The sequence below is a fragment of the Thalassophryne amazonica genome, chromosome 1, assembly GCF_902500255.1.
Source record: "Thalassophryne amazonica chromosome 1, fThaAma1.1, whole genome shotgun sequence".
Classification (NCBI taxonomy): Eukaryota; Metazoa; Chordata; class Actinopteri; order Batrachoidiformes; family Batrachoididae; genus Thalassophryne; species Thalassophryne amazonica.
Genome location: NC_047103.1, coordinates 135,386,838 through 135,409,102, shown reverse-complemented (window position 1 = coordinate 135,409,102; position 22,265 = coordinate 135,386,838). Strand labels below are relative to the sequence as shown.

The 22,265-nt window shown below is 46.1% G+C and overlaps 1 protein-coding gene across 1 annotated transcript in view; it reads left to right on the top strand.

The window, feature by feature from the left end:
- LOC117514663 (A disintegrin and metalloproteinase with thrombospondin motifs 5) overlaps positions 1-21,772 on the top strand; it is a 61,836-nt gene extending 40,064 nt beyond the window's left edge. Inside the window, exons 4-8 of the mRNA XM_034175236.1 lie at positions 3,268-3,551; positions 17,124-17,307; positions 19,369-19,544; positions 19,630-19,805; positions 20,702-21,772. Of these exons, the coding sequence (XP_034031127.1) occupies positions 3,268-3,551; positions 17,124-17,307; positions 19,369-19,544; positions 19,630-19,805; positions 20,702-21,389 (1,508 nt within the window). The 3' untranslated portion in view covers positions 21,390-21,772. The remainder of the gene's footprint in view (positions 1-3,267; positions 3,552-17,123; positions 17,308-19,368; positions 19,545-19,629; positions 19,806-20,701) is intronic.
- The last annotated feature ends 493 nt before the right edge of the window (positions 21,773-22,265 follow it).

Sequence of the window (22,265 nt, the reverse complement as noted above, 5' to 3'; positions counted from 1 at the left end):
ATGGAGCTGGAGCTAACACCATGGAATATCCCTGCATCATCTGCCATAAACCAGTCCACAGTCATAACTTGGCCATCACCTGTGACAGCTGTGACCAGTGGAATCATCTCAAGTGTGACACCGGTATTTTCAGATGTACATACCACAGAGCCAGTATGTACTACCTCCTCATCCACATCCTGTACCAAGAAGCCACTTATATCTTCTTCACCTCCAGATTCTTACGAGAGGGACATCTTGACAGATTGCAACACAAGGCCTACAGACATCGTCACACAAACGATCCTTTTACTGATGTTCTGCTGTCAGACAAGAACATCAGTATAATGTGTAATAAAGTGCTGTGTTTTCATGAAGTGCTATATTTTGGTTTTGGTTGTCTGTTACATAGTATACAAATAATGAATGTTGATGAGTTCAATGGTACGAATATTTCATGAGGTGAAATTAAATATTCTTTCCATTGAAAGAATGTAAAAACATTCATTATTTGTTTTGTATAACAGCTAAAATAGATCCTTGTCATTTGATATTTTATTAATTTCTAAACAACAGAAAGGGGACTTACATTTTGGTGTTCCACTGCTGCTAAAGTCCAAATTGTAATGTGTAGTTCAGTGATGCTGTGCACTGACTTCGGACTTCCATTAAAAAAAAAAGACTTTGTGTAGTTCCTCAGTCCAGCCAAAAATCACATCGGCTTTTCATCTGAACAGCTCTTCATGCATCCAGATGGCTTACAGCAGAGTGGATTTGTGTGTGTGTGTGTGTGTGTGTGTGTGTGTGTGTGTGTGTGTGTGTGTGTGTGTGTGTGTGTGTGTGTGTGTGTGTGTGTGTGTGTGTGTGTGTGTGTGTGTGTGTGTGTGTGTGTGTTACAACAATTAGCGGTGTCAGTTAGCTCAATCAAATCATCATCAGAGTCGTTGTCCCCAGCACACGCGCACACACACACACGCAACCGGGTCTGCGCTTGTTTGCACATGTAATACCAAAAAAAGACTGTACATCATCAGTGCAGTGAAAAAAAAATCACGTCAGGAATTAGTCCAGCTTTTCATTCTTTCTTCCTGCTAACAGCCTCCAGAGACTGCAGTGGATTTGTTTTGTGTGTGTGTGTGCAGGCGCGCATTGCGTGTGTGTGTTTGTGTGTGTGTGTGTGTGTGCGCATGCGCATGTGTGGGTGCGCATGCGCTAGCATGTGTGCGTACGTGCATGTATGCATGTGTGCAGAGTGCAATGGTACCAAACATATGGAGCCAAATTTGCACTCTAAATGGAACCAAACTGCACTCTAAATGCAATGCAACACAAATGGGACAAATTAATCCATGCCATGTGACATACAAAGCACCAATCAAATGACAAGGATCCACTCAGCCGTTATATAATGAAAAATTAATGGTTCTTCATATGTCTATGAATGGTCTCTTTTTTTGTGTGTCTATGAAAGGTCCATGTCTATCAATGGGCCATAAATTGCACCAGTTTCCACTATACCCTTCTTTGTTACGATGGATCTTTGGCGAGCCCTTTGAATGTGATGAACTGCTGGTGCCACTGGCTTCAGACCTAAGAAAAAATAGAAACAAATATGCATGTGATGGCTATTTAACAGACTAGCTTTTTCGGGGATGGAAAACTGCCCCTATCTATGTTGCCAAGATTGGTGACATCTCTATGTGTCTCTATGTGTACATTGGCCACAAAACTGAGAATACTAAACCCATAGTGCTGAAGAATAGTCTGATAGGCCTCAATTTTTTCATTTAAATTCATGGGATGGCTGAAAAAATTGGGTACAGAGAGATATTGGGCAGTGATGGATGAATTCTTGTGCAAGCCTCAGCAGTCCAGTGCTAAAAAAAAAAAAAAAAAAAAATTAAAATAATTGCCCATGTAAACAAACCTTCCCATGACGTTTTTTTTTTTTTTTTCCCATTTCATAAGCACATAAACAGTTTTAAAAGACATAAAATGTTAGGAGAGAAGATACTACTTACATTTCAGTACTTCTGACATTGTTTTGCTTGCTAAAACTGCCACAGTTGAGTGGGCGGCTAACAAATTTCCACAGCAGAGTCGGTGGTGAACGAAACCGGAACCTGTCTGACGGCGCAAAGGATTATGGGAGATGGGAAAGGGGCAAATATATTCAAATACTTCAACATTTTAACATTGTTTTACACTAAGAATACTTTAGACATTGCTGTTGTGCTATTGCATCTGAACTTCAATAATATTTACATAACTGTAACCTTATATACCTCCTGTGAAGAATTTTGGTGTTTTTTGCCTTACGAGAAATGGTGATTATAGGGTATAAGGTATTTGTTGTGTGAAAACAAGTAGTGCAACCCAAAATTTTCAATGTTAATATTCAATTTCATTAATGAGACACCATAAGGCTTTAGAAAAATATTGGTTCATAGAGTTGTGGAGGTGCACATATCCATATGTTGGCCCGCGGACGAGTAACATCCCTCGGAATTTGCCACAAAGATTTCATATTAACTAAAGTTGCCCAAGGAAGACCAATGTCTGTTTATAAGCCGCCGTCACCAAGCCCGCTAACATGGGACAAGTCAGGATAGCAATAGGACAAGTGTGGCTCTCATTCTACTCATCAAGTCCCTGAAAATGCTTAATATCTGTGCCTGATACAATTAAAAAAGAAACAGAATCTCAACAAGTATTTTCATTCATGGTTGTTCGAAAGCTTTCAGGGTCAATCGTTCCAGTGCTTCCAGCAAAATTCCCAGTGCGTGATGTTCCAGCCATGTTATTGAACACTCGCTCACACAAGCCCAGTTTGTCAACAGAGTCAATAGTTTATTTTAGGTGAGGTCACACTGGACATATGTGACGCCTTTTTATTTCAATGTGTTTGACCTGCAGAGAAAAACCAATGGGGGAACCTCGTCCAAAATATCATGTACCATCGCCTACCTCCAAATGCAGAGGCTAAACCCTCAAAGTGTGTTTGTAAAACTGTGTATTAGCAATCTATACTTAGCACTGGTCAGCGCTATGCTAAATGTCATATGCTTGTTTCTGGTGCTAAAAAAATTTAACTTTAGACAACATGACGTTGCTTGTTTTAAAACTGGTGTCAATAGCTACCTGTGTGTTCTTGTACAACTTTCATAATACTATCAAATTAGTTGCTGTTCTCAGTGCATCACTGATCCCTGAACAACAATTTATGACAAGTAGAACCCGCTTCTTCTGGCAGCTGAAGGAATCCTTTCTCTTTCTGTTCTGTCACAGCCGAGTGCCTCCTGGACTCCCCTCGCCAACCCCTATTGGGCTCTGAGGAGCTCCCAGGGCAGAGCTACGACGCTGTCCGCCAGTGTCGCCTGGCCTTCGGCCTGGAGTACACTGTGTGCCCAGGCATGGATGTATGTTCCCGTCTGTGGTGTGCTGTGATTCGTCAAGGGCAGATGGTTTGTTTGACCAAAAAACTGCCGGCAGTGGAGGGCACACCGTGCGGCAAGGGACGCATTTGTCTCCAGGGAAAATGCGTGGACAAGACCCGCAAAAGACACTACTCGGTAAGATGGATGGATGGATGGATGGATGGATGCAAAACAAGTATTTTAGGGAAAATATTCAGTTAGATCATTAAATAACTTGGGGGTCTTTGAAAAATTTAAGACCAAAATCAACCTTCTAGCCTCAGTGGTTATCTTGAAACAATGGGGGACCATTTAATTGGGGTCCAACGTTAGCACAGGTGTTTCAAGGCATTTTCAGGACAAATGTTCAGGTGGCTTAAACAGAAACATGAGGTGTCTGGGGAATTTAAAACTAAAATTTCCCATCTAGCCTTGGGGTTTATTGGGGTCACATGAGGGCCATTTAATTGGAATTAAAACTCAGTACAGGTGTGTAGTTTGTATTTATAGAAATTGCAGTTGCTCAGTCATTTGTTTTAATCCATCATACTAAGAATAGTAACAGAAATTTGAAAATGCTAAATTGGAGCACACATAAACGTGGGGTCTCTGAATAATTATTTTTGCAAAATTCTCTCTCATTTAAGACAAAGATCTGAGTGGTGGATTAATTTTATATATCATTTTGTTGGTGTCATCTGTTACCATTAGGGTTGCCAACCGTCCCTTGAAAAACGGAATCGTCCCTTATTTGGAAATAAAAGTGTGCGTTCCGTATTGACCTGAAACGGGACGCAGTTTGTCCCGTATTTCTGTGAGAATCAAAAAGTCTGTAAAATGTCAATGGAATTGACTGGCGCTTTATATGGAAACTTACGGTAAATTTGATCCCAGCCTCTCTCCTGCTTTTCACCAATGAGCTGACAGACACGAGTTGACAATACAGAATCACTCTTATCTCATTGGTCGAGGGACATGAAGCTCGCAAGAAGATACCGACGTCGCTGAACGACAATAACGTATCGATACAGACACCGACACTGGCACTGCAGATATGCCTACGGACAGCAATGTCTGTAACGTCTTTACTACTCCTCCTAAAAAAAAAACAAACAAATAAGAATGCAAAAATACAGGGGAGAATGAGAAAAGGAAAATGGCTGGGTGGAAAAGGTGCGCGACAACAGCTATAAGTATTGTAAGTATTGTTTACTTTTCAGACTTTATTTTTTGCACTTTTTATTACACTAAATGTGTAAATGTGCACTGTTACATTGTTTTGCATTGTTACATTGTTTTGGATGATGCAAATTTTCAATTGTTTTTTTGTTAATTTATACAATTTTAAGTTAAGCAGTAGCACTACAGAGAGATTTATTTTTAAATAATTTTTTTAATTTTATGCTTTGAAGCAGGACAGAATGCTCATATTGAAATTGTGAGTGAAAATTTATTTTGCACTAAAAATAAATTGCAAAATAATAATTTGTTTTCCACGTGTTCATATCAGAACAAATGCATGTATGCATCTACTTAAATTCAGGGTCAAGTCAACAGTCAAATGGTTAAAAATCATTTCACACAGACGCTGGGAAGGGTGAAGGCAATGGTCGGTCGGCCCTGGCGGTGAGGTGTCCCTTATTTATTTTTCAGAGTTGGCAACCCTAGTTACCATGGTCACACTACAGTTTTACCCAAATTCTGCATCTGAATATTTGCTGGTTAGCAAACAACTACCCATCTGTTACTGTAGTATGTACTAGAAGTAAGTAAGTGAGTAGTAGGGACACAACTGCAGTGCACTAAGCTATGCCAGCATACCCATGTATGCTGCAAAAATTTGGATTTTGCAACAGAAGACTTTTTTTAAACAGCTCCTGATACTTAATAAATATATATTTATACAATACAATTTGGACGCCACTACCATTTTCATGTACACTACCTTCCTTTAATTCTCCCAGAATGTTCTCCTTCAGTTACCATGCTGCAGCTGCCTTATGGAATAGTGTAGTCTTGTCCTTTTGCACAGTAAAGACTGAGTAGATCATCTGGGTACCATTAGACTAAATGGATATGGAGTATTCTCATACCCTACAGATTGCGACATGTTGCTTTCTGCTGGTTATATAGTATGCTTGTATGAACATTTGGATCAGAATGTGTAATCTGTAAATCACAACACAAAATTAAGAATGTGCAAGAAGCAGTTCCTGGGATAAGGAATAACAAACACAGATGCTCAAAACAGAACATAATATGCATATGCATATACATATATATATATATATATATGAATTTCTTCAATTAATCCCACTGGCGGCGCCAAGGGAGGGCTTGGGGGGAGCTTAAGCCCCCCCAATAATGAGCCAAGCCACCCTCACCCCCCCAATAATTCTGGCAATAATGTAAATAGCGACTGGCATATTTGTGGATCTCAACTGCAGTTTTGCGCTGAGAATGTCTCAATATTGCGTAACTGAGCAAAGTGATGAATGCAATCATGCTAAGTGATGTGTGTGTGCATTGATACCACATTTTAGAGGAGCACGGGTGACTAAAATATAAACCTTGGTATTTATAAAGCAATTTACTATATATTGTTCATTTCGACGACATTTTGTGGAGCCCCTCCAACTTTTACCCCAGCCCTCCCTCAGCCCGCCCAACAAAAATTTCCTGGTGCCGCCACTGATTAATCCTTATTTTCTGAAGTTTGTCCTTCAGTTGAATTTACTGGCATGGTGGTCATGCAATTAGAAAATGGCTAATGTGTAAAATAAGGATAAAAACCCCAAATAGTATGTATAGCATGTATAGTATGTACGAGGTCTGTGAGAAAAGTATCCGACCTTATTATTTTTTTTAAAAAACCATATGGATTTGAATCACGTGTGATTACATCAGCCAAGCTTGAACCCTCGTGGGCATGCGAGAGTTTTTTCACACCTGTCAGTGACGTCATTCGCCTGTGAGCACACCTTGTGGAAGGAGTGGTCCAGCCCCCTCGTCGGAATTCCTTTGTCTGAGAAGTTGCTGAGAGACTGGCGCTGTGCTTGATCAAATTTTTTCAAAAACTGTGAGGCACATCCGAGTGGACACCATTCGAGAAATTCAGCTGGTTTTCGGTGAAAATTTTAATGGCTGATGAGAGATTTTGGATTGTTTCTATCGCTGTAAGGACTTCCCACGGAGCGGGATGTCGCGCAGCGCTCCGAGGCAACGTCGTCATCCTGTTTCAAGCTGAAAACCTCCAAATTTAAGCCTCTGTAGACCCAGGACGTCATGAGAGAACAGACAACTTTCAGAAGAGGTCGGAATCAGCAGTTTATTCGGACATTCCACTGTTAAAGGAGATTTTTTTAATGAAAGACGTGCAGACAGATTGGCGCGTCGGTTTGCAGCCGGCGCGGTGCGCCCGCCGCAGGAAAAACACCTCCGTTGGAGCCTTAAGGACAAGTTGGAACATGCCCTGCTGTTAAACAATTTCTCAGATACTCACTCAGCTGAAAGCCACCAAAACCCGCCTGGATTTTACAAATGGTTATCAACACGGAGGTGTTTTTCCTGTGGCGGGCGCGCCGCGCCGGCTGCGAGCCGACACGCCAATCCGTCCGCACGTCTTTCATTAAAAAAACTCCTTTAACAGTGGAATGTCCAGATAAAACTGCTTATTCCGACCTCTTCTGAAAGTTCTCTGTTCTCTCACGACGTCCTGGGTCAACAGAGGCTTAAATTTGGAGGTTTTCAGCTTGAAACAGGATGACGACGTCGCCTCGGAGCGCTGCGTGATGTCCCGCTCCGTGGGAAGTCCTTACAGCAATAGAAACAATCCAAAATCTCTCATCAGCCTGTGAGGATCTGCCTCACAGTTCTCGAAAAAATTTTGATCAAGCACAGCGCCAGTCTCTCAGCAACTTCTCAGACAATGAAAATCCGACGAGGGGGCTGGACCACTCCTTCCACAAGGCGTGCTCACAGGCGAATGACGTCACCGACAGGCGTGAAAAAACTCACGCATGCACACGAGGCTTCAAGCTTGGCTGATGTAATCACACGTGATTCAAATCCATATAGTTTTTTTTTTTAAATAAAACTGTCGGTTTCTTTTCTAATAGACCTCGTAACTTACATTTATCAGTCAAATCTGAACATTTTAAAAAGTATAACGCAATGCTAATATACCCTCGGCCATGTGAGCATTGTGTTCTTTATAGTTTGCAGTTGTTTAATTATTATTAAGAACCTGTTGTCTTATGTACAATATGTACATGTTCAGGAAAGCCAGTCTATCAATCAATCAAAAACAATATTTACATTTTAACAGTGTCTGCAGGAGACCTTGCATGTGTGTGTGTGTGTGTGTGTGTGTGTGCATACGTACACAAGCTTTTGAGAAGAGTGGAAGTTATGCAAATCAAGGAATATTTGTAGATCATCCTCTGTGCATTTGCTGGTATTAATGAAACAAATTAACTCCATAGGAATTTAGCTTTCAGTTAGCAGAGGTTAGCGTGCATGCTCACACCACAAATTGTGTAAATGACTCCAGATGTGTTATCAGGTAACAAAAACAGTGTTTTCAGTTTTAGCTTTTACACAGTATATGACAAAGAAGAAATATTTACACACAAACAAAACTAGCTACCAGTCTATGATGTCACCATGTTAAACATCCGCGAAATGTCTTGCAATTAAGTTCGGAGGTGTTATTAGGTTCCAAAAACTGCGTTTTCGATTTTAGAAGTGTTTATAAACACTTCTTTTATATTATGTAAAAGCTAGCGAGAAATGTATTTCTCACTTGCTTTTACATAATATATGAGAGACGTATATAAACACACAAAACAAAGCGGTTTTGGAGAGACCAGCCAGACTGGCTGTCACCCCTGCCACTAAAAACTGAAGTGAATTTGAAGACTGTGGCAGTAATAGAAATGGACGTATGCTGGACACAGACAGACGGACAGACGCAAAGCCTTCGCAGTACTTGATGGCCATATTTGATGACCTTGGGTAATGAATCCTGTAGTATTTTGTGCAGAGTAGCTGAAAAAAGGGATAAACTGCAAAGTGACATGTAAAGAGACAAAATGCCACATGTTCTGAAGACGACTTCATAATGCGGTCTGCTTTCTTTTTTCTTTTTTTTTTTAATGCCTCTGCTGATTAATGCTTTTTGTTCCTCTGGCCTTATTTAAGAAGTTTTAAATTGAATTTACCCATGAGGAGTTAAAGCACCAAATCTGTTTTTGGCATGCACACTGTGTCAGGAAAGAAAAAAAGGATGAAAAGAATATTTTGTGTTTATTTGTCACATGACATTTGAGGCCTGGGACTAAATCCTTGGCAGACGACTGCATGCGTGGGGACTTGGTCCAGTTTCCTCTGCCTGGCATGACAACTGGTTTACTGCAGACTAACATTAAACCTCTCCATTTTTCGAAGGACTTCAGATACATTATTTTGTGGCATGATTGCAGACTAAGTACTTTTTACTGTGGAAAGAAGTGGTTCAAGTACTATAAAGACCCAGGAGAGGTTCAAATGGAAAAGCTGGATCCAAATGCTTTACAAAACATCAGTGGGATTATAAAATCAGGTTTCGCTCATAAAAACGTAAGTGCTACTTATCCGGTCGTTTATATCGCTGATGATTCACAGACCATTGGTTGGAGAAATACAGAAATAAGATGATTGTATCTCTTGTCGGGGGAAGCATGTGAGCTTGTGAGGCTGCAGATTGTCTTCTTCTGTAAGGTGGCTTTGAACAGACTTAAGTGATTTTAGTCATGAGCATTAACTATCTCTACTCACTATTTCTTGTTCACTGCACCACATGAGCTTTTATTATGGTAGGGCATGGGCGAGGAGTGTGAGGTTTTGGGGGGGGGGGGGTATTGTGTTGTAGTTTTCAGGTCTGTGTGCCAAAATTATTTGAGTTTGAAAAAAAAATCAGAAGTTAAGTTGGGTTGGACAATTAGACAATCATTATTGATGGGTGATGGCAGACAAATATCACGATGTGGCGCCACCATCATGATGCCCCCCCCCCCCCCCCAAGTCTGTCACATGCCCACTTATTCCATTGTCCCTGCTGTAACATAAATCCATATTTACTGCAGTCAGGGACTAGAAGGTGTCCAGTTTGGTAATTTCAGAATTGCATCTCCACTTTTTGTGGATGATGTGGTTCTTTTGGTGTCTTCAGAGGACAGGGACAGGGTGAGAAGTGTTATGTGTCGGACGCAGCCCGGAGAACCGACCAGCGTTTGAAGGACCCAGTATAAAATAAGCAGAGCACGGTACAAAGGATAACAGAGTTTAATGAACATAACAGTGCTGTGATAAATATAAAAGTGCGCGGTCTGGCGTGGTGGATTGCGGTGCGCTCCTAGCAGCGCTAACGGTCCGGAGCCAGAACCAATTCGGACCCAAGGACCTCGCCGACACCCCCCAGGTGGCCACGACAAACCGAGTCTGTGAAAGAAGGAATCATTATGTGAGTCCACACTCAACACACAGAGAGAACGCTCAAAGGTGCACAAACAACAAACACTTCCTGGCTTAATTACTAATCAGCTTCCCACCCTGCAGGCATAGAACATCCAGTTCACAAAACTCCACTGCAGTGGAAGCTGATTTAAACGACCAACATACAGCTCAATATAATAAAGGTGTGAGGGACACCACATTTACTGACTGTATAAATGTTAGTCACAAAATCTAACGTACCTCAGGAAGTGTTCTGACGAGCGTGAGACCTCACCCCCTCCTCTTTCACAGACCATGCATCAAACCTGGACGTTCTCTGCATCCACTGATGATGAGATGGCTCTTGAGACGACGATCTCACCCGTCTGGTCACAAGGTCGAGTCTCTGGCAAATACACACTGTGTACTCCAGTCTTAAATGCCACCATGTTCCAATCCATGTAGATGCACCACAGCTGTGAGTCCTGACGAGCCGCAGGTGATCAGGGTGAGGTCCTGATAAACTCAGCTACACAGCCACTCAGTCCCAAATGCAAGCCACCTGGAAGGAAAAACAAAAGACAGAAACAAAAAGGCAGCCAGGCCCCCCAGCCATACAACAGAGAAGCTTGAATATCCTAGAGAGACTCAGAGTAGAGCCGCTGCTTCTTCACATCAAAAGGAGCCAGATGAGGTTGTTTGGGCAACTGGTGAAGATATCCACTAGTCGTCTACATAGGGTGGTCTTCCAAGCATGTCCAACTGAGAAAAGGACAGAGGGAACACTCAGCTGGCATGAGAATGGCTCAGATCACCCGGAAAGAGTTATAGGAGTTGGCCAAGGATAGGGAAGTGTTGGGAAAGTGTAGGTACACGGACCCACAACAGGGGGCGCAAATGAACGGACAATGGAGCAGGTCAAATAACAACACTTTACTGTTGTGAATGTGCACAACGATTACAACAATAGACCAGAGTCAATTCACAAAGGTGTCGTGTGGGCAGGCTCGAAGATAGGAGACGCCTGTCCAAAGCAGAACCGGAACCACACAATTTCCTCCGCCACCAGACCCTGGGAATACTGGAGCCGCCAAGTCCCGAACTCCCAGGTGGCCACTGCCTCCGCGTGTCGGACCTGGTACTGCTGGCGAGGAACAAAAACACAATTAAACGTGGGCACGTCTGCACCCAGCAACCTGCACGGCAGGGAAGCTACCTCCACCTCTCGTTGGAGAAAAAGTCTGCTGTCACTCACAAAAATCACAAAAGGTTACTGTCAAGCAGTCAGCTGAGAATATTACCTTCCAGGTAGAACGATATCTCGGCAAAGAGGTGGAGACGTCGTCCTGCTGATATACTCCTGCCGATCAGATGATTGGTAACAGCTGTTGCAGGTGATGCATGACAGCTGTCACCCTGGCTGCTCCTGTGAGGCGGCTGCGCCCTCTGGTGCCTGGAGCCCGCACTCCAGACAGGGCGCCCTCTGGTGGTGGGCCAGCAGTACCTCCTCTTCTGGCGGCCCACACAACAGGACCCCCCCCTCAACGGGCGCCTCCTGGCGCCTGACCAGGCTTGTCCGGGTGGCGGCAGTAGAAATCGGCCAGGAGGGCCGGGTCCAGGATGAAGCTCCTCTTCACCCAGGAGCGTTCTTCAGGTCCATACCCCTCCCAGTCCACCAAATACTGGAAGCCCCGGCCCATCCTACGGACATCTAAGAGCCGGCGCACCGTCCAAGCCGGCTTGCCATCGATGATCCGGGCAGGAGGTGGTGCCGGACCGGGAGTACAGAGGGGTGAGGTGTGATGGGGCTTGATCCGGGACACGTGGAAAACGGGATGGATGAGGCCGGAAGCTGAAGCCTCACTGCGGCTGGACTGATGACCTTGATGATCTTGAACGGACCGATATACCAGTCCTGCAGTTTAGGGGAGTCCACTTGAAGGGGTATGTCCTTGGTAGACAACCACACTGCCTGCCCTGGCCGGTACGTAGGGGCCGGGGTCCGCCGACGGTCTGCATGGGCCTTCGTCCTCATCCGGGCCCTCAGCAAGGCAGAACGGGCGGCACGCCACACCCGACGGCACTTCCGTAGGTGGGCCTGGACCGAGGGCACACCGACCTCTCCCTCAACCACCGGAAACAAAGGAGGTTGGTACCCCAGACATACCTCGAAAGGGGAGAGGCCGGTGGCTGACGACACCTGGCTGTTATGGGCATACTCGATCCAGGCCAGATGGGTACTCCAGACCGCCGGGTGCGCAGCTGTCACGCAACGCAGGGCCTGCTCCATCTCCTGATTGGCCCGTTCTGCTTGCCCGTTGGTCTGGGGATGATACCCGGATGAGAGACTCACCATGGCCCCCAGTTCCCGGCAGAAGCTCCTCCAGACGTGCGAGGAGAACTGGGGACCGCGATCGGAGACGATGTCTGTTGGGATCCCATGCAGCCGGACGACGTGGTGAACCAGGAGGTCCGCTGTCTCCTGGGCCGTCGGGAGCTTCGGGAGGGCCACGAAGTGGGCCGCCTTGGAGAATCGGTCCACTATCGTGAGGATGGTGGTGTTGCCCTGGGACGGCGGGAGGCCCATGACAAAATCCAGGCCGATGTGGGACCAGGGGCGATGGGGCACGGGCAGCGGCTGGAGCAGTCCCGAAGCCCTGCGATGGTCAGCCTTGCCCCTGGCGCAGGTGGTGCAGGCCTGGATATAATCCCGGACGTCAGCCTCTAGGGACGCCCACCAGAAGCGCTGCCGGACAACTGCCACGGTTCTTCGCACCCCTGGATGACAGGAGAGCTTAGAGCCGTGACAGAAGTCCAGGACTGCAGCCCTAGCTTCTGGTGGGACGTAGAGTCTGTTCTTCGGCCCAGTTCCGGGGTCCGGACTTCATGCCAGGGCCTCCCGGATGGTTCTCTCTACGTCCCAGGTGAGGGTGGCCACGATAGTGGACTCCGGGATGATGGGTTCCGGTGGATCCGACAACTCCGTTTTGACTTCATCTTCATGTACCCGGGACAAGGCATCCGATCTCTGGTTTTTGGTCCCGGGACGGTAGGTGATCCGGAAGTCAAAACGGCTGAAGAACAGTGACCAGCGGGCTTGCCTGGGGTTCAGCCGCTTGGCGGTCCTGATATACTCCAGGTTCCGGTGGTCAGTGAAAACCGTGAATGGCACGGACGTTCCCTCCAACAGATGTCTCCACTCTTCAAGAGCCTCTTTCACCACAAGGAGTTCTCGATTGCCGACGTCATAATTCCGTTCGGCCGGGGTCAACCTACGGGAAAAATAGGCACACGGCTGAAGGACCTTATCGGTCTTCCCGCTCTGGGAAAGCACAGCTCCTATCCCTGAGTCCGAGGCGTCCACTTCAACCACTAACTGGCGACTAGGATCGGGCTGCACCAGAACGGGTGCAGACGAGAAGCGCCGTTTCAACTCCTTGAACGCGGCATCGCAACGATCCGACCAGGTGAAGGGGACTTTTGGTGAGGTCAGGGCTGTCAGGGGGCTAACTACCTGACTGTAGCCCTTAATGAACCTCCTGTAGAAATTAGCAAAGCCGAGGAACTGTTGCAGCTTCCTACGGCTAGTGGGTTGGGGCCAGTCTCTCACCGCCGCAACCTTGGCCGGATCAGGAGCGACGGAGTTGGGGGAGATGATAAACCCCAGGAAGGACAAAGATGTGCGGTGGAACTCACACTTCTCGCCCTTCACAAACAGCCGGTTCTCCAACAACCGCTGCAGGACCTGACGTACATGCCGGACATGAGTCTCAGGATCCGGAGAAAAGATGAGTATATCGTCTAGATATACGAAGACGAATCGGTGCAGGAAATCCCGCAAGACATCATTAACCAAAGCTTGGAACGTCGCGGGGGCGTTTGTGAGGCCGAACGGCATGACCAGGTACTCAAAGTGACCTAAGGGGGTGTTAAATGCTGTCTTCCACTCGTCTCCCTTCCGGATCCGAACCAGGTGATACGCATTTCTAAGATCTAGCTTAGTGAATATTCGGGCTCCATGCAGGGGCGTGAACACTGAATCCAACAGGGGCAACGGGTATCGATTACGAACCATGATTTTGTTCAGTCCCCTATAATCAATGCATGGACGAAGTCCGCCGTCTTTTTTACCCACAAAAAAGAAACCTGCACCCATCGAGGAGGTGGAATTCCGGATCAACCTGGCCGCTAAAGAGTCCCGGATGTAGGTCTCCATTGATTCGCGCTCAGGTCGTGAGAGGTTGTACAGCCTGCTGGATGGGAACTCACCACCTGGAACCAAATCAATGGCACAATCGTACGGATGGTGGGGGGGAAGGGTGAGCACCAGATCCTTACTGAACACATCTACAAGGTCGTGGTACTCCACCGGCACCGTCCCTAGATTGGGCGGGACTGTGACCTCCTCCTTAGCCTGGGAACCGGGAGGAACCGAGGAACCTAAACATACCCGATGGCAGGTCTCGCTCCACTGAACCACTACCCCGGACGGCCAATCGATCCGGGGATTGTGTTTTAACATCCAGGGGAACCCTAAAATCACACGGGAGGTAGCAGGAGTCACAAAAAACTCGATCTCCTCCCGGTGATTTCCTGACACCACTAGAGTTACAGGTGGTGTCTTATGCATGATTGGAGGGAGTAGGGAGCCATCTAGTGCCCGCACCTGCACAGGCGAGGTAAGCGCCACCAGAGGGAGCCCTATCTCCCTGGCCCATCTGCTGTCTAACAGATTCCCTTCAGAGCCCATGTCCACCAGTGCTGGGGCCTTCAGGGTTAAATCCTCATAAAGGATTGTAACTGGGAGTCGTGTGGCAATGTGGGTGTGTCCCACGTGAATGTCTCGGCCCACCCCTAGCCCAGTTTCTAGGGGCGGGCGTTGGTGTTTAACCGCTCGGGGCAGTCTCTTACCTGATGCTCTATCGAGCCACAAACAAAACACGCTCCGCGGGCCAGCCTCCTCTGTCTATCTGGTGCCCTAAATGTGGCCCTGCTCGTGTCCATAGCTTCGTCAGCAGGGGGAGCTGTAACCACACGGAGCGCAGGGGCCGTGGAGCGTGGGGAGGGCGGAACGCGGTCCGAACCGGAAGGGAGAGGGACGGCACGTGCCCGGCCACGCCCTTCGTCTCGTTCCCGACGGCGTTCTTCTAACCGATTGTCTAATCGTATGACGAGATCAATAAGCCCATCTAAATCCCGCGGTTCGTCCTTAGCCACCAGGTGCTCCTTTAGAACCAATGACAGTCCGTTTACAAAGGCGGCGCGGAGGGCAGTGCTATTCCAGCCGGACCTCGCAGCCGCGATGCGGAAGTCGACTGCATAGGCAGCTGCGCTCCGGCGCCCCTGTCTCATTGACAGCAGCACGGCTGAAGCGGTCTCTCCTCTATTTGGGTGATCGAGCACTGTTCTGAACTCCCTCACAAACCCATCATATGTCTGAAGGAGCCGTGAATTCTGCTCCCAGAGCGCTGTAGCCCAAGCGCGTGCCTCACCGCGAAGCAGGTTTATTACATAAGCTATCTTGCTAGCATCAGTCGCGTACATGACAGGACGTTGTGCGAAGACGAGCGAACACTGCATAAGAAAGTCCGCGCACGTCTCCACACAACCTCCGTATGGCTCTGGAGGGCTTATGTATGCTTCCGGGGAAGGTGGGAGGGGTCGTTGAACGACCTGTGGAACGTCACTGTTACGCACAGGGTCGACAGGAGGGAGAGCCGCAGCAGCGCCCTGAGAGCGCGCCTCCACCTGCGCGGCGAGAGCCTCCACCCTGCGGTTAAGGAGGACGTTCTGCTTGGTTATTAAATCCAACCGAGCCGTGAAAGCGGTGAGGATCCGCTGCAACTCACCGATCATTCCTCCTGCGGACGCCTGTGCGCCCTGTTCTTCCATTGGCCATTCAACAGCCGGTTGACGCCCCTCGGGATCCATGACGTTGGCCGAGATATCCTGTTGGGAAAGTGTAGGTACACGGACCCACAACAGGGGGCGCAAATGAACGGACAATGGAGCAGGTCAAATAACAACACTTTACTGTTGTGAATGTGCACAACAAATACAACAGATTACAACAATAGACCAGGGTCAATTCACAAAGGTGTCGTGTGGGCAGGCTCGAAGATAGGAGACGCCTGTCCAAAGCAGAACCGGAACCACACGATTTCCTCCGCCACCAGACCCCGGGAATACTGGAGCCGCCAAGTCCCGAACTCCCAGGTGGCCACTGCCTCCGCGTGTCGCACCTGGTACTGCTGGCGAGGAACAAAAACACAATTAAACGTGGGCGCGTCTGCACCCAGCAACCTGCACGGCAGGGAAGCTACCTCCACCTCTCGTTGGAGAAAAAGTCTGCTGTCACTCACAAAAATCACAAAAGGTTACTGTCAAACAGTCAGCTGAGAATATTACCTTCCAGGTAGAACGATATCTCGGCAAAGAGGTGGAGACGTCGTCCTGCTGATATACTCCTGCCGATCAGATGATTGGTAACAGCTGTTGCAGGTGATGCGTGACAGCTGTCACCCTGGCTGCTCCTGTGAGGCGGCTGCGCCTGTGAGGCGGCTGCGCCCTCTGGTGCCTGGAGCCCGCACTCCAGACAGGGCGCCCTCTGGTGGTGGGCCAGCAGTACCTCCTCTTCTGGCGGCCCACATAACAGGGAAGTGTGGGATGAGCAGCAGAAAATGAATGAGTGTTAGCAACTGTTAGCTTTAGCTTTGGAATCATGCTTATTCTTTTAGAAGTACCACCAAATTTATTTTAATGATGCACCAAAAATGACCTGAAGGCATGTAAAAGTGCTGTTAATGTCACATTTTCAGTTTTATGGTTTTGATAATCATTGCCAGTGAGATACTGTGTACGGTACTTGACAGGCCTATAATTCAATGGGAATAGAGGATCTGCTCATTGTTGTTTTTATTACTCAATAAATGACATCTTTATGTGATTATGTCATTGCCGTTTTAATAACGCTTCACAAGCTGCCTTCCAACTATTGACATTTGGCCAAGCCCCAACCTCTGAACATCAAAAATGAAGCCACTCATAAGAGGACAAAGCTATGATTCCTTGAATGGCTGGTGAGGCTGGCTCCGAAAGCAAGTGGATTCCCATAGAAGCCCATGTTAAAATGTCCATATTTAAAGCAATAATAAATATGCTTACAGCCAGGAACAAAAATTTTTTTGGCCTCAATAGATAGTTTTCCTCTCCTTGACATATTTCATCTTCTATCTCTTCTCCTGGTTCTTCCAGGCTTCTAACAATGGCAACTGGGGTTCCTGGGGTTCTTGGGGTGCATGCTCCAGAACATGTGGAGGTGGCGTGCAATTTGCCCAGCGCCTCTGCAATAACCCACCACCAAGGAATAATGGGCGCTACTGCACAGGCAAGAGAGCCATCTACCGGTCCTGTAATGTCACACCCTGTCCACCATCAAGTAAGTATGACAGGGCCTGCTAGTTACTGTAGCTACTGTGTTATTAATGCTGAACTCATCATATGCAGTGAGGCAAGTTCAACCCAGTCTCACAAGTTTTTTTTGTTTGTGCTTCTGTCAGGAAATGAGTCAAATTTTTGTGACAGGGTTTTTTTTTTTTGTAATCTTACTATTACTAACCCCACCCCTTCCCCTAATCCTAACCATAATCCCCCACATCACTTTCATTTTTGTGCACCCGTCATGGAATGTATTAGAAACATTAGCGATATTACGAGGACTGCTTTATTCCACATGCAAAATAGTGAAGATTTGTCCCATCCTGTCTATGGCTGATGCTGAGACCCTGATTCATGCATTTGTCTCTTCTAGATTGGACTACTGCAATGTTCTATTTTGTGGTTTACCGCAGTCCAGCATTAGGGCTCGCCAACTGGTTCAAAATGATGCTGCCAGCATTTTCACACAAAGCAGAATGTTTGACCATATTACACTCATTTTGGCATCTCTTCACTGGCTTCCTGTCCCAGTGAGATCAGATTTTAAGGTTCTGCTACTAGTCTATAAAATTGTTTACGGACTGGCACCTCCCTACTTAGCTGACCTGCTTAAATCCTATGTACTGGCCCGGTCTCTGAGAAGTTCTCAGGGTGCAGAACTACTTTGTGTCCCTAGGGTGAATAAAAACTCTGCAGGTCACAGAGCTTTCTCTTATCGTGCCCCTGTACTGTGGAATGATCTCCCTTCATCAATAAAACAGTCAGATTCTGTAGAGACTTTCAAGTCCAGACTTAAGATGCACTTATTTTTCATTTTGTAGGGCTAGGATACTGGCATAGTATGTTACTTTGCTTTTTACTCTTTTAAATTCATTTTATTAGGAAATGGAGCTGGCCACAACCTCAACGTTATCTAAAGTTTGGGTCTTTTAGTGAAGCTTATGGCTAGTGGCTGGTGATCACCTTAGTATGTCTTCTGTTTTTCTTGTTGCTTAATGCTGACAAATTATACTGTATTTGTTGTTTATCTGATGCCCAATCCTATTTTTTCTCTCTATTTGACGTGCAGCTCCATCCAGAGATGGGAGTGGATGCCTTCGTCTGCAGGCCTCCTGTCCTGTGCACCAGCATGGACTCCCAAAATTTCCTGTATATTCGTTTTGTCAATTGTGTCGGTAGCATGTCCCAAGCAGAGGGTCGCCCCTTTGAGTCTGGTCTGCTTGTGGTTTTTTTCCTCAAATAATCAGACAGAGTTTTTCCTTACCACTGTCACCTGTGTGCTTGCTCTAGGGGTTGGTAAGGTTAGACTGTACTTGTGTGAAGCACCTTGAGGTAACTTTGTTGTGATTTGGTGCTATATGAATGAAATAAATGAAAAATTAAATGAACGCCTATTGGGCACCACCGTGTCATTTGAGGGCGGGTGCTAAAGCGGTAAAATATGACACACATGATGTAATTTCTCTACTTCCGGGGGAAAAAAACCACGACATTTACTCTGAGTTTTTGGGCAAATTACATGCAAACAAAGTGAAAATGCAAAGAAAAAGTGACCATGCGGCGGGAAAGTGGACGTGTTGCGGTTTGTTTATGACCCACAGAACAAACTTGTCACGGTGGTTTTGCAGACAAGCGAATGGAGCTACTCTCATTAGCTGTCTAGGCTAATACTTATTGACACAACATCTCCCATCTGCCTCGTTTCTCTTCTCCACTGGGAACCGAAAAAAAAGTACTTTTCGCGACTGCTTCTGTGATTGCAGCCGAAAACAAAACAGTACGCCATTTTTCCATGTGAAGTTATGCTGTGTATATATTACACAACGGGACCGGAGGTGCCCAAAAGTGGTCAAATCCCGTGATATCACACAGGGTGCCCTATTACAATAACTGACATTTTGGCCACTGTTTATTGTTTCTATGAGGGTGATGCTCTTATAATTGGTTAACCTGCTGCACTTTATTTGGTAAAGAGAGACTCAGAGAATAATTTATACAACAAAACAAATGTATTGGCTTCCATCATGTCAAACCTGTTATAATGGTGGTTTTTTTTTAATAGATAAGAGTTTTCGTCAGGAACAGTGTGAGCTACGCAACGGGCCTCAGACTGATCCTAAAGGGGTGAAGACCTTCGTTGAGTGGGTGCCAAAGTATGCAGGAGTTCTCCCCAAAGATGTGTGCAAGTTGACCTGCAGAGCCAAGGGAACTGGATACTATGTGGTGTTCTCTCAGAGGGTGAGTTAGTCATATACGAAGCATGTGGAGTGTCCATTAAAAAAAGAAGAAGAAGATGGAGATATTGTGATTGTGTCATCTTTAGGTTGCAGATGGAACAGACTGCCGCCTGTACAGCAGCTCAGTGTGTGTGAAAGGAAAATGTATACGAACGGGTTGCGACAGCATCATCGGCTCCAAGCTCCAGTTTGACAAGTGTGGAATATGTGGAGGGGACAGCACAGGATGTGTTCGAGTAGCAGGCAACTTCACCAAGAAAAGGTAGGAAGAAGATTAGGACTCAACTTTACAAGAAATATTTTTGCATTTGTATCCATGCACATGTCAAGAGCTGATTTTACTCCAATTTAAAGTCCAAAGTTGCTTTTCTGCTATAGCATGAAGATCAGGTTTATTAAGTAGTCCTGAACTGTCCTTTGAGGTAAAAAAAAAAAAAAAAAAAAAAAAATCAATGCCTGAAAATGAAAAGTTGTGCATTTGTTCATTTGTTTTGTTTGTTTGCTGGCTTTGAAAATCAAAAAGTGATTAACTGATTTTTATTAATTCTATGGAGATGTAGTCCTCAAAGAAGATGTAACACCTCTGTAGGCTCTGAGGCACATAAGTGCCAGCGTTTGTCCCCAGATTCCACAGCGTGAAGCATATGAGAGTCTACGATTCCCCCTGGATGAGAGGCCAGTCTGACACAGGTCACTTCCCCAGTCATTGTTGGTACCCATTTACAGCTGGTGGATCCAGGGTCATTATAAACAAACAAAAACAACAAAATCATATGATGTCTCCAAGTGGTTTCTGTGGCATTTGAAATTTGGTGACATGCCCCCACACCCACCCCCACCAGCACTCCAGTAAAGTTACAGGCTGTTCTACTAATAAATTGGTCTAGTCTCAAAATGTACCATTACAATTTGAGGTGGCTGTACATAAAAGAGATGTTGACCAAAATGGTGACAACACTCTCATTTGGTTTTAAACTGAGTGAAAGTTCTTACAATGACTGGAGCACTGATCCCGCCACCAAACCCTGTTGGGAGATATCTCATGATTTTTTTATTTTATTTTATTTTTTTTTATTTTTTTTTTTTTTTTTATCGTAGGATAAAATAACAAGAACACACTGTATTGCATGCTGATGCGTCTCTTTTCCTGCCAAACAGTAAAGGCTACACCGACTTGGTGAAGATCCCTGCAGGCTCGACCCACATCAAAGTTCGTCAACACAAGGCCAAGGACCAGACTCGCTACACTGCCTACCTATCCCTCCGAAGGGCCAATGGCGAGTACCTCCTGAATGGCAAGTTCATGATCTCCACCGCAGAGACAATAATCCCACTCAACGGTACTGTGCTAAACTATAGTGGTTGGAGCCAAAGGGACGAGTGGCTTCACAGCATGGGCCCTGGAGCCCTGCACGAAGCTGTGATAGTGCAGATTCTAGCAACAGATGCTAAAAAACCCCTAGATATCCGTTATAGCTTCTACATGCCCCGCTGGACAACCCCTCAGCAGCCTTCACCTCCACTCAAGCCCAATCCAAACCTGACCCCTTTGAAGAGCGCTATGGCAATCTCCACCACAGCCAGAACCACCACCAGTAGGACCACTACAACCTTTGCTGCTCTTCCTGTTCTGGTTGCAGGGACAGTTACAGCAACACCTCCCTACACACCACGTGCAGGGCCCCAGTGGATAACGGGACCCTGGATGACTTGCTCCAGGACTTGTGACACTGGCTGGCAGAGCCGGACAGTACAGTGTAAGGACCCAGATGGAAAACTGTCCAAGGGTTGCACGCTGGGTGCCCGCCCCTCTGCTTTCAGACATTGTCTGATCAAGAAATGTTGATGCAATTCACGAGACAAGGGACAAGTTTCAGAAAGACTCTGTAAATCTGGAAACCATCTCAATTAGTGCTGGGTGTAGGACTAAAGTTTAAGAACCTGAAATTGGACTGTGAATGTTGGCTGAAAGGGGTGGACAAAACAGACAGTTTGGCACGGATACACCTGCCTGAGAAATCTTCTGGAATTGTTGTAGCTACTCAGAGCACAAGTCAAATGGAACCAAGAAGCAAAACATTTCCACATGAACAATAATTTATTGTCTTTACATAACTCATTTTAAAAATATTATTCCATGTGTTCTTATCACTGTGGGGATTTGTAAATCCTTCATCATTTGTCATTGTATGTCTACGACAAGAGCCTCAACAATGGGAAGCAAATGCTTGTCATCCTGTCATTCATCTCAGTCCTCATTTCAACTCATTCAAGGATTCTACATTATCATACCATATGCTTCCACATGACATGATATGAAATTAGGTTTCAAAAGGACCCAGGGGGTTAAATAAGCTAAACTAAACTAGGGGATATAAATAATTAAGATAAAGAATAAAAAATAAAATTGAAAAGCAATAGAGTTATAATAAGTAGCATGCAGAACTGTGCAAAATATGGGTGTGCAAGAGTTCCATTATTGTGCAAAAATACAGGTGTGCAAAATGTAAAAGTGTGTCCAACCAAGATATTAACAGGTGATTATCTGTCCAAGGTGTGCTCTTTGGGGGGGGGGGGGGGGGGGGGGGGTCAATTCTGAGGGTGATGGAGGATGAGATGATCTCATGGATCTTTACAGATTGCGGCCTGTCCAGGACCAAGTTGCAGAGGGAGGTGCTTCTGCACCAGGGTCTGTGGTATTATTGTCTTGAAGGCAGACACA